The 11840-nt window shown below is 64.3% G+C and overlaps 1 protein-coding gene across 4 annotated transcripts in view; it reads left to right on the top strand.

Annotated features, from left to right (window-relative positions):
- The window catches only part of CTBP1 (C-terminal binding protein 1), a 21629-nt gene extending 11700 nt beyond the window's left edge, over window positions 1-9929 (top strand). For 3 of the 4 annotated variants that reach the window (XM_035005491.1, XM_035005490.1, XM_035005493.1), the window contains 7 exons: window positions 2145-2289; window positions 3865-4071; window positions 5977-6191; window positions 7203-7333; window positions 7919-8046; window positions 8560-8677; window positions 8981-9929. In XM_035005491.1, coding sequence (XP_034861382.1) covers window positions 2145-2289; window positions 3865-4071; window positions 5977-6191; window positions 7203-7333; window positions 7919-8046; window positions 8560-8677; window positions 8981-9167 — 1131 coding nt within the window. In that variant the 3' untranslated portion in view covers window positions 9168-9929. The remainder of the gene's footprint in view (window positions 1-2144; window positions 2290-3864; window positions 4072-5976; window positions 6192-7202; window positions 7334-7918; window positions 8047-8559; window positions 8678-8980) is intronic. The other variant, XM_035005492.1, reaches the window with a different exon arrangement.
- Window positions 9930-11840: the final 1911 nt, after the last annotated feature.

Raw genomic sequence — 11840 nt, forward strand, 5'->3', positions numbered from 1 at the left:
CGTGAGAAGTGCGGGAACAGGAGCCGAGGTTCCTGGGATCTTCAGTGGGGGAACCAGAGTAGGGGCCAATAGCACCTGGCCATTCGCTTAACGTCCAGGCCCGCCACTGCTTCCAGGACCAGGGACCCAGATGCCCTCTGCCCTGCTATTCATCCGTCTCTCCCTCGGCTTATTCTGTGTGGTCCCTGAAGGGCATGTGCTCCCGGCCAGGTTGGCCATCGGAAGGGGAAGGGAAGTCATGCCAGCCTCAGAGCCAACTGTCTGTATTTTGGGTTGCCATCTGTCAGAGGCTCAGCTCTTGTAGAGAACGGGATGAGAGGGCAGTGAGCAGCCTCACTGTAGGCCCTGCACCCCACACGAGACACCTGCTCGAGGCCACTCACTGCATCAGCCCAACGTCCAGGCTGGTGGGGGCACAGTCAATGTGTCACTCACACATGGTGCCTGTGGGCCAGCAACCTGCGCACAGCCCATCAGCAGCCTCCCTCGCCATCCATGAGACCCAGCGCAGGAGGCTCGGGGGGGGGGGGGGGGGGCAGACGCAGTGGCCAGAGCATTTCACTGAATGTGATGTGCCCTTGATTGCAAGGCCCACTGTTGTATCCTGCTAGGGAAGAATAAAGCCCGTCCCTGAACTATGACAGGTCATGGGTTACATACTGGGCCCCTGCCCTTGGGCGGGAAATTGGACACTGCAGGCCCTCGGCCAATGTCTGGCTGTTGTCAGAGCGTGTCCTCTGCGGATCACGACAGCCCTTTAGGGAGCGCTCGCGGCCCTGGGGCACGGGCCTGCCGCCCTCCTGGACCTGAGACAAGCCCTCTAGGAGCCAGGCGCGCCCCCTTGCAGAGCCAGGTGTTTCTCCCCCCCCCCACCCCAGCCTGGCTGTGGGGCATACCTGGGGGCCTCGTCTGTTTGGGAGACGCTAAGGCGGGGTGCTGTGCACGCTGGGAGCAATGCCTGGCCCAGCGTGGCGCGTGGTCTGCACGGACCTGACCCTCCGTGGGGCGTGGTCTGCACGCGCCTGGCCCTGCGTGGGGCGTGCTCTGCGCCTGCCCGGCCCGGCGTGGGGTGTGGGGCGTAGCCTGCACGCGCCTGGCCCGGCGTGGGGCGTGGTCTGCACGCGCCTGGCCCGGCGTGGGGCGTGGGGTGTGGTCTCGCCCTGCGTGGGGCATGGGCGAGATCTGCACCTGCCTGGCTAGGCGGGGGGCGTGGTCTGCACGCTCCTGGCCCGGCGTGGGGCGTGAGCGTGGTCTGCGTGGGCTCCGCCTGTGCCTTCCTCTTCAGGGCTTGTCCCCACCCGCGGAGAGCTACAGCTGGGGGTCTTGTGGGGCGGGGCCCTGTCGCGGGTGGAGCCCCAACTAAGGGGAGGGTCCTTCCCATTGGGCGGTTTTGCAAACGAGTTGCAGCTCAGCACATGTCATCTAAACCCTGGGGAGACAGGACACCGACCTGCTCATGGGGCTTCACGCGAGGCGACCCAGGCCACACAGAGACACGTGGACACCGTCAGGGCAGGTGTCCAGGGCTGTCGTGGAGACCACGCCTGCATGTGGGAGCCGCAGGGGAGCACGTGGGGAGGGCGCAGTGGGCAGTGCGCAGAGGCCAGTGACCCGGAGGCCGGCCCTTTCCAGGCGGCGGGTCGCCGTCACGGGGCCCCGTGTGCGTTTGTGCCGGGACTATTTGTCGCTCTCCCCCCGTGGCAGTGTGTCAGTGTGGCCCTTGCGGGGCTCCGCGTCCTCCTCAGCATCCTGTTTTACTGTCTGGTGCCCACACGGAAGGTGAGCCCAGCTCCCGCACACACACACAGAGTGCGTTCTCTCGGGGGGCGGGATCCCTAGGCTGCTGGGGAGTCGGAGCCCAGAGCCAGCAGGGTCACCCGCAGTCACCCCCAATGTCACAGAAGGGGCTCCTGCCCAGGGGAGGCCGCAGTGCGGTGCACACGGGGACGGAGACCCGAGGGAACTGCGGGCCTCTCGGGACCGTCCCAGCCTGCAGTCAGGCTGGAGGGGGAGCATTAGCAGCCCTCCCCCCGCCCCGGGGTTGGGGTGTCTGGGCTGGTTTGGGGTGGCAGGCGGCCGGCAGCAGCCAGGCTCAGGGCCCCGCGGCCAGCCTCTGACGGGGTGGCCACCCTCGGTCCCGGCAGGTGCTGAACGAGGCGGTGGGGGCGCTGATGTATCACACCATCACGCTGACCAGGGAGGACCTGGAGAAGTTCAAAGCTCTGCGCATCATCGTCAGGATCGGCAGCGGTTTTGACAACATCGACATCAAGTCGGCCGGGGACTTAGGTAGGGTGCTTGCAGTTCTTCGCTCTGCAACTGTGTCTTCTTTCCTTGGCCTCGTAGGCTGGTTTTGCTTTTACACCGAGAATTCTCTCACACCTCCTTGTTTGGTTGGAAGTGACTTGTGAGCCGGCTTTCGGGGTGCGGGGCCCCACGCCAGTTCCCTGGTCAACGCGGCTCCCTCAGAGAGCCTTGCATGGGGCAGGTGCATTCTGATCTCCACGGTCTGTGTGTCTGCACCAGCCGTGGCCTGGTGAGGCGAGTGTGTGCCCCATGAGGCCCACAGCTTCAGGTTGTGCCCCCGGTGCCTGGTCTGGCCCGTCCTTTTGCCCAGGTTGCAGCTGAAGGAACAGGACCCGGGACAGCCCGGCATTTGTGTCTCCCGCAGACTCAGTTTACTCTGCTTCTGTGTGGATCCTCCTGCCCACCACCAGCTCACGTGGCAGAGCCCTCTGGCCCTACTGTCACCCGTCCCTAGGCGGCATCCCCAGTAAGGCAGCAGTGGGGGACCGTGGCCTGTGTGCTTTCTGCCCTGGGGGTCCCTGGGGGCCTTTGTCCCGGTGCACGAGTGTGCCCTGTTTTGTGATGTCACAGGCTGGGGCTCTGTTCCTCCACCAGGGACAGTCAGGGCCATGTCCTGTGGGGACAGGCGGGGGCTCAGGTGGGGACTCAGAAGCCCCAGGACCTGGTTTGCCCTCTCCGCCAGCAGTTTTGTCCCCAGATTTAGGGGACGGTGTAGCCCGGTCCTCCTGCTTCCCGCCTGCTCTCGCATTTCCTGGCGGGCTGAGTTTTTTCTGGAAGGAAGAACAGGATCCACCCTGGGCCCTCTCCTAGAGCCCTGTGGGTGTGTGGGGCATCGTCCTGGCATTTGGAGTAGCTCCAGGAGCATCAGAGCCCCGTCTGGCCAGCAGGTGCCTCCCCTCAGCGAGGAGGTGACCAGTCTGCAGGCAGAGCGAGAAGATAGCAGGGCAGGGCAGAACGAGGGTGGAAGGGGTCAGGCTCGGGAGAGGCATGTAGCGATGCGGAGGGGCTGGGTCCACCTCTGGGCCATGAGGCCCAGTGGTACCCGGCCCGTGCATGCACAGGACTGGCCACCGAAGCTCAGTGTAGAGGAGAGGCCTGAACCAGCTCACTTTCCACGGCTGCTAAGGGGCTGTTGGGGCCGTGGGAACTGGGAGGGCAGGGGGCCTCTCTGTCCAAAGCCAGGTCTCAGTTGGCTTGGGAGCCAAGGAAGGCAGGAGGGGTGGGGCCTGTGCGGGTGTGAGTGGCTGTGAGTGGCTCCGGATGCTGGCCTGCCCGTGACCCCTTCCTGGAAGGTCAGGTGGCCCGAGGTCCAGGCAGGGCAGACCCAGGTGCTGGCATTTGCAGAGGGGCAGAGGGACAGAGAGAATCTCAGACAGACTCTGAGCGTCTGAGACTCAACAGGCGGTCTCCGCTCTGTCCTGTCTACTTGCTGGACCTACAGGCGGTCTCTCCCCACGGCTGGGGTGGGTCACCTGCGTCGTGTCAGGGTCTGGCCCGCCGTGGGGGAGCACCAGGACTGGCTTTGGTGACCAGCTCCGTGTGTCTTGTGTTTCCCAGGCATCGCTGTTTGCAACGTGCCGGCGGCGTCTGTCGAGGAGACCGCCGACTCCACCATGTGCCACATCCTCAACCTGTATCGCAGGACCACGTGGCTGCACCAGGCGCTGCGGGAGGGCACGCGGGTCCAGAGTGTCGAGCAGATCCGGGAGGTGGCTTCCGGAGCCGCCAGGATCCGCGGGGAGACCTTGGGCATCATAGGACTGGGTGAGTTAAGCTCCGTGCTCCCTCTCTGCGGGCTCCGCAGGCCTCGAGCCAGGGCTCGGCTGTGCTGCCGGACGGCTCCCCCCACCCAGGGCCCGCCTGGGGCTGACTCCTTCTGCCCCAGGAACACTGGGTGCGGGTCACACACGGGCAGACGTGAGTCCCGTGCCTCTGCGTACAGCTGTGCATGCTCATGCACGCCACCGGCACGTTGACGCATGCTCACCATGCCCAGACACGCTCACCCTGCCCCCCACGCCCCACCCATGGCTGAGTAGACGTGGCCTTCTGGTGAGGGCCCGGTGGCTCTTAGCCCTGCTCTGGGGGGCGGGAGCTGGTTCACCCGCTGTGCGGGCTGCTGTCCTGGGTCGGTGACATCCCTCTTCTCTGCCTTGTTTGTGGCCCATCTCTGTGTCTGAACTCGGCTCCCTCCACCTGGGAGGCCCGGGACAGACGGGGCCGTAGCTCACTGCCGGCCCCCTCGTCCTGCTGCTTCCCGAACTTGCTCTGGGTAGGCCCCCGTGCCCGCCCCTGCCCCAGTGGCTCCCCAGCGGTGCGCTCTGTGCAGCGTGGGAGAGACCTGACAGGGACCCGCCTGCCTTTAGTGTAAGACGTCAGGGCGTCCATGGGACGCAGGCCTCTCGTCCAGTACAGCTCACGGTCTTGCTGCAGATGGGCACACGGACGCCAGCGCTGGCCCCCATGGGCGCCCTGCACCTCGGGGCCTGGGTGGGGAGGACGGGTGGGGAGTGGGCAGCTGGGTTTGCCTGGCTGGGGGATTTGGGGGCCACCTGACCTCCTGAAGCAGTGTTGTCGAGAGACTCAACAGGCCCGGTTCAAATGCAACTCTGACCTGGTGGGGCTGTGTGGGCTGAGTCTGCGTCTTAACCAGAGCCAGGTGACATGGCAGAGGCGACCAGAGCAGCCCCTCAGCCCGGCCCCTCCAGGAACTGTTTGTTTGCTTGTTGTTTGTTTTAAAGATTCTATTTATTTAGAGAGTGCACAAGCAGGGGAGGGGCAGAGGGAGAGAGAGAATCTCAGACAGACTCTGAGCGTGCAGCCCGGTGTGGGGCTTGATCTCACCACCCTGAGATCATGCCTTGAGCCACAATCAAGAGTCCGACGCGCAGTCGGGTGCACCACCCGGGCACCCTCTTGTGATTGTTTACACAGTGCTCCTGGTCTGGGTACGTGTCAGGTACCGTCTACCAGGTCGCGGACACTCTGTGACGGAGTGTTGGGAGACAACCAGTTACTTGACCTCACAATGCTGTGGGTTTGTATTTTGGGTAGAAATGGCAGGATGGCTCTGCTCTGGCCTCACCTGGGGTCACTCACGGGCACAGTGGTTGCCTGGGGCCTTGGGGACCCTGCTCCCCTGGCTGATGCCCTCCAGCAGGCAGGTGCACACGGACCCCATGGCGGCCTCAGGGTGCGTGGGATGTTTCCATCCCTTGCTTGCTTTCTTTGTTAGCGTTCTCTTGCTCAGAGCAAGCCCCGGGGCTCCAGGAGGGGTGGGGCCCCCTGAAATGTGGGGACTTTGGCCACCCCTCCCCAGCGCCCAGCTGCCCAGGACTTACCTCCTGGGGTACCACCGTGGCCCCACGGTGTCCAGGTCGGCACTTACCTCCTGGGGTACAGGGCTGTGAGCACCTCGGCCCTGCACCTTCCCTCCAGGGTGCAGGGCCACTCCTCAGATGCTGCAGCTCCCACCCCGTGCACTCCCTGGGGAGCACCTCCAGCCCCCCGCCCTCCTCCCTGAATCCCCTGTCTGCGCACGGCCGGCAGGGGTCCCGGGGCGGACGGGGCTTCGCTCCCCTCCGTGTCAGCCCCGGGCACACGGGGCTGCGGGCCGTGTGGGGGCCCCTCGATCCGTGGCCGTGGTGACACCGTGTCCCGCCCTGCCAGGTCGTGTGGGGCAGGCGGTGGCGCTCCGGGCCAAGGCCTTCGGTTTCAACGTGCTCTTCTATGACCCGTACCTGGCGGACGGCACCGAGCGGGCGCTGGGCCTGCAGCGGGTGAGCACCCTGCAGGACCTGCTCTTCCACAGCGACTGCGTCACCCTGCACTGCGGCCTCAACGAGCACAACCACCACCTCATCAACGACTTCACCGTCAAGCAGGTGGGCGCGGGCTCATGGCCTGGGGGGCCGGGGCCTCTTCCCGCCCCATGGGCTCAAGTGCTGGGGAGCCAGCTGCAGACGGGCTGTGTCCTGAGTTGTGCGGAGGGCCCCAGCGTCCCCACAGCTACGGCACACCGCGCCCGAGGTCTTGGGCTTCGCCGCGCGTCTGCCTGTGCCAGGATGAGCGCTGACCGTGGCCGGGAGTGTCCCACGGTCGCTATGGGGCGCTGCCCTGGGTGCTCACACCCGGGTGTGGGGACGTGCGTGTGCGCACAGGTCTGTGGGCTGGCGTGTGCTTGATGCTCTCCGCCTCCCGTGAAGGACGAGGCCAGGCACCCGGGGCTCCTCTCTGTCTGCCGTGGGTGGGTGTGGGCTGGGGGATGGGGTGGGCACAGGCATGGCCCTGGGGTTCCATCCCCAAAAACCAGGTGTGAACAGGAGAGCCGACCGAGGAGCTGAGCTGAGAGCGGGCTGCGTGAGCCCCGCGGCGGGACAGGCTTAGCTGGTCCCAAGGGACCTGTCACCTCAGCGCACGGGGAGCCCCCCTTACCATGAAGCCTGGAGGGGAGTGCCTTCCGGGCAGCTCTAAGGGTTTTTAGCAAAAGGAAATGAAGCTGCCACCCAGCTTCGGACGCCGGGCTCTCTGGCCGGGCCACTGCACTGAAGACCCCATCTCGGGCCTGTGCCCATCACTCCTGGGCCAGGCCGTGTCCTAGACACGCCAGATCCTTTCCAGGCACCCCAAGTATCCTGGGGGCCGGGCCAGGAGACCCCACGACCCAGCCCGCACCTCACCACCGGGAGCGGGAGGAGGTCGGCTGTGAGTCGGTGCGTTTGCTCCAGCCAGAGGTCCTCAGAGTGAAGCAGGGTCCGCACAGACCCCGAGCCCTCGTCCCCCTGCCGGCCCCTATCTGCTCCACGTCCCTGCTGGGCCCGTCCCCTGGGGCTGGGGGGCAAGCGAAGAGGGCCCTGTGTTGATTCACTCTTGGTGCTGTTTTTGTGTCCTCCCAGATGCGACAAGGCGCCTTCCTGGTGAACACGGCGCGGGGCGGCCTGGTGGACGAGAAGGCCCTGGCCCAGGCTCTGAAGGAGGGGCGGATTCGGGGCGCCGCCCTGGACGTGCACGAGTCCGAGCCCTTCAGGTGCCTCCTGGCAGCGCCCTGGGTGATTCCTGGATGCCACCTCTCTCAGACTGAGCCCTCGCCCCAGCTCGTGCCCCACACTGACCCCGGTCAGGCATGGGGCCGGGGCTGATGCCCACTGGCAGTCTCCAGGCTCCATCCTTGGGCTGCGTGTGCAGCCTGAGGTCCTGCTGCAGGCGGGCCTGCCCCCAGGGCCCAGCTAGGTCTCCATGGGCGGGGTGGGGGGGCTCAGACCTGCGCTTCATGCGGAGTGCCTGGGGGCACCCAGGTGAAGGAGGCCACTGACCCCCGTGTGGGCTGTCTGTAGAGATCCCACGCCTGAGAAGCCCGTCTGGGGCAGTAGCTGGCCCCTGACCGTGCGTCTGCCCTGTTGTCTAGGAGCCTGTTGCTGCGGGGCCTCACGCCCTCACCTGCAGGGCGGGCTGGGGCGTGTACCTCTAGCTGGGATTCCTCCCTGCTGCTGTCGGGAGTCTGTGGCAGATTTTACCCCGCTAGGGTCCCCTGGTCTGACACCGGCTAGAGTGTGGTTCCAGGCAGGGCCAGGCACCCTCCACCCTACCCTGACCTGCTTCGTGCCTTCTGCAGCTTCAGCCAGGGCCCCCTGAAGGATGCACCCAACCTGATCTGCACCCCCCACGCGGCCTGGTACAGCGAGCAGGCGTCCATCGAGATGCGGGAGGAGGCAGCCCGGGAAATCCGGAGAGCCATCACAGGTGAGGGTGGCCGGCAGGACCCGAGCCTCCTTCTGAGGCCTGCACTTCTGGGCTGCTGTGCTGGCGGGGGCCACACCGTGCCATCCCCCCGAGTGTGGAGGTCAGCAACCGGCTTCCACGGTGGTGCTCCCCACGCAGCCCTCGGGCCCCCTTGTGTGTCACGCTTAGGACGCCCACCCATGGTCCCTCCGTGGGAATTCAGCACGTGTACCCTCCTCACCCCTCGTTTAAAAAGTCTGGCTATGTTTTTATACCTGGGCTGAGCTTGTCTGCTGCTCCCCGAAATCCCTAGGCCCTGCAGACGTGGGGCCGCTGGGGGGCTGAGGGCACTGCCCGGGCCCGGGGGGATCTCTGAGCTGCGAGGTGACTGCGTCCAGACAAGGGGAGGAGAGCGAGAGGGAGGGAGGCCCAGCTGTGGGGGACCCTGCAGCCCGTGCCCGCCACCGCCGAGCTGCCACGCTCCTGGACACAGCCGTGTGACACGGCTCTTCCTCTCCTCGCTGCATCTGCCAGGCCGCATCCCCGACAGCCTGAAAAACTGCGTCAACAAGGACCACCTGACCGCCGCCACCCACTGGGCCAGCATGGACCCAGCTGTCGTGCACCCTGAGCTCAACGGGGCCGCCTACAGGTGAGCGGGTAGCGGTGGGCTCGGGAACACCGAGCACGTCCGTGGTGACTGCTGGCAGGGTCCCGGGGGCGGGGGGCTCCTAGGCCTGGACGTGCACGCTCCTGTGGGCCCCAGTGGACCAGAAGGTCTGGGGATGAGAGCCCGACACACCAGACCTGAGGGTGAAGGGGAGTGAGGGAGGAGTTGGGGCCAGGGCGGGGTCCCGCCAGGCAGGGCCTTTGGGAGCAGCCCCCAGCCGTCCTGGGCCCGCGCTGTGGCCCCGGGAGGGACCCCGCCAGCCTCACACGCCGTCCCTCCTCCCAGCAGGTACCCGCCGGGCGTGGTGGGCGTGGCCCCCAGCGGCATCCCGACTGCCGTCGAAGGCATTGTCCCCAGCGCCATGTCCCTGTCCCACGGCCTGCCCCCCGTGTCCCACCCGCCCCACGCCCCTTCTCCCGGCCAAACCGTCAAGCCCGAGGCAGATAGAGACCACGCGAGTGACCAGTTGTAGCCCGGGCGGAGCTCGACAGCCTCGGCGCGGGCAGGGCGGCGCCCCCGGACGGGCGTGTGCAGAGGCGGCCTGCGGGTGGCCACAGCGCTCCAGAGACTGTCCAGGCGCTGGCGGGGGCCAGGTGGCGCCGGCCTCCCCCGCCTCAGCTGTAGTTGCCCTGTCCCGGGGCCAGCCGCTGTCCTGTGTCCTTTGCGTCCTCGTTAAGCAGAAGTTAGTAGTTAATTCTATCATGAATGTTCTTGTCTGTGTACAGTCTTTAGAACATTTCAGAGGATTTGTTTGCTTAGCTGTCAACAGAGAACCCTGAGGGAGCATTCGGCAGGTCGGTCTCAGACTGTGTCCCGTGTGTGTTGGAACACGCCCCGAAACGAGGCAGTTGGCAAACTTCTCAGGACAACGAATCCTTCCCGTTTTTCTTTCTACGCCACACAGTGCATTGTTTTTTCTACCTGCTTGTCTTATTTTTAGAATAATTTAGAAAAACAAAACAAAGGCTGTTTTTCCTGATTTTGGCATGAATCCCCTTGTTCCAAACGAAGGCGGCACCGCAGAGTGGCTGTGAGAGAACAGTGCACCTGGCCCTCCGCGCGCGGCGGCCGTCGGCATCTGTCCTGGGGATGTGAGGGCGCAGCGTCCCGGCCTGCTCAGGTGCCGTCCTGCTGATGTGGTAGGCTAGCAATATTTTGGTTAAAATCATGTTTGTGACTGTAACCATTTGTATGAATTATTTTAAAGAAATAAAAATCCCAGAAAGAACCGGCAGGCCTAGCGTCTGTGTGAGTGGCTTCGCCTCGTGGGGGCTCTGGCTGAAGGGGGTGGCCCTGGGGAGCCCCGGGGGGCCGTGGTCCTTGCGGGGGTCGGGCTCGGAAGCTGCTGCTGTGGCGCAGCAGGGGGTGTGGGTGCAGGTGCAAGCGATGGCGTTTGCCGGGACACGGCCCCCCGTCTCCCGAGTGCACCTGCCTCGGGCCAGTCTGGGGCCTGGGACAAGAGCCGATGTCAGGGCCTCGGCAGATGAGAGTTCCGGAAGATCCGGAAGGCTGCAGGGACCTCTGGTTCCATAGCTCGCAGAAAGGCGCCAAGCAGAGTGGTCCTTTCCTCACAGTAGCTCGGGGTAAATGGGGTCATCCTCGTCACAGCCGGCGGTTTTCACAGGTTCCCCTGGAAGGCTCGTCGGCACCCTCAGGCCCCGCACCCCCATCCCGCGCTGGCCCACGGTCCAAGGTGCACCTGCGAGGCCTGGGCTCACTCCTCAGTCTCTGGCTAGACGGGACCCTGGGGGCAGGGACGGGGCTTCCCCGAGCCGGTGTCCCCCCGCCCCCGTTCCCCCACCCCCACCCCCGGCCAGAGCCACCGCTGTGCCTCCTGGAGCTCACCCTTCAGTGGTCTTTCCCGCACAGTTGTTTGGGGGGAAACATGAAGGACAAGCACCCGTTTGAGGGGGGCTTCTGGGGAAATGCCTTGGTTTTGCCCACACTCGACTAGGTGTTTGGCTGGACAGGATTCTGGGCTGGGAGCTGTCTTCCGAGTGCACCCATGCCCTTCCATCGGCTTCGGCCTCCGTCGTCCCGAGCGGGTGTCCTGGCCGGGTGGGTCCCCGGACCCTCTGCCCCTCCGTGCCAGCACGTGCACCCTCCATGGGTGTCCTCCCAAACTCATCATCCTTCCTGAGCTGGGGGCTTTGTGTCTCCACTCAGTTCTAGGACGTTCTCGGCCTTTCTGTCTTCAGTTGTTCGCCTTTGTTCTGGTTCTTGAGGGATCCCGCAGGGATGTGGTGGGGCGACCAATGAAGAAGAAAACGCAGCCTGAGGACGAGCGTGTCCTAAGCAGCTGGACGAAGAATGACGAGATAAACTCTGAGATCGTCAACGGGCAGGAGTAACAAACAAGATGGGAATTAAGTGGAAAAGGACCAACAAATTCAACAGTTGGTTCTTCGAAAAATTAATAGAATTGATCAAAGTCTGCCAGACAAAGACAGGAGGCCGCCCCCAAGGTCACTGATGCCAGAAGTCTTGGAGAAATGAAAAGCCACTTGCCAAAACCGACAGGAAACATGCAGGGTCTGAGTAGCTCTATAACCTTAAAGAAATTGAACTTAGAAACATTTCCTCAAAGAAATTACAAATAGATGGCTTCCACCATTAATCTCAACAAATACTTAAGAAACAACTCGTTTGACACACTTCAGAGAACAGGAAGGAGGACGCCCTTCCAACACAGTTTATGAAATTGACTCAGACTCTGAATTCCTAGAAGAAAACACGATCTAGAATTGCCTTGAAGAGCAGAGCGAATCCAGTTGGTGCAAGGGGCAGGCTGCCCGGGGCACCTCAGTGCCACTCTGGTGCTGCTCTGGGACCCAGTGTCATTCCCCAGCTGTTAGGAGTGTTGTCTGCTCATGGCTCACAGCTGGGTCCACTCTGGGCGTGGTCCTCAGCGGGAGAGAGCCACCTCTCCCCTGGGGAGCCCACCTGCTGACGTTGTGGTACAAAGATTTGCTGTTTTGGGTCAGTTGAGGACAGTTCCGGAGGTCGGCCATCTCTGATCACTGTGGACCCAGCTTCTCCCTCTGCAGCAATGCTCCCAGCTTCTCCCTCTGCAGCGATGCTCCCAGCTTCTCCCTCCGCAGCAATGCTCCCAGCTTCTACCTCTGTAGCGATGCTCCCAGCTTCT

This window comes from Mirounga leonina, unplaced genomic scaffold (assembly GCF_011800145.1).
Source record: "Mirounga leonina isolate KUSES-001 unplaced genomic scaffold, KU_Mleo_1.0 Mir_129, whole genome shotgun sequence".
NCBI classification, from domain to species: domain Eukaryota; kingdom Metazoa; phylum Chordata; class Mammalia; order Carnivora; family Phocidae; genus Mirounga; species Mirounga leonina.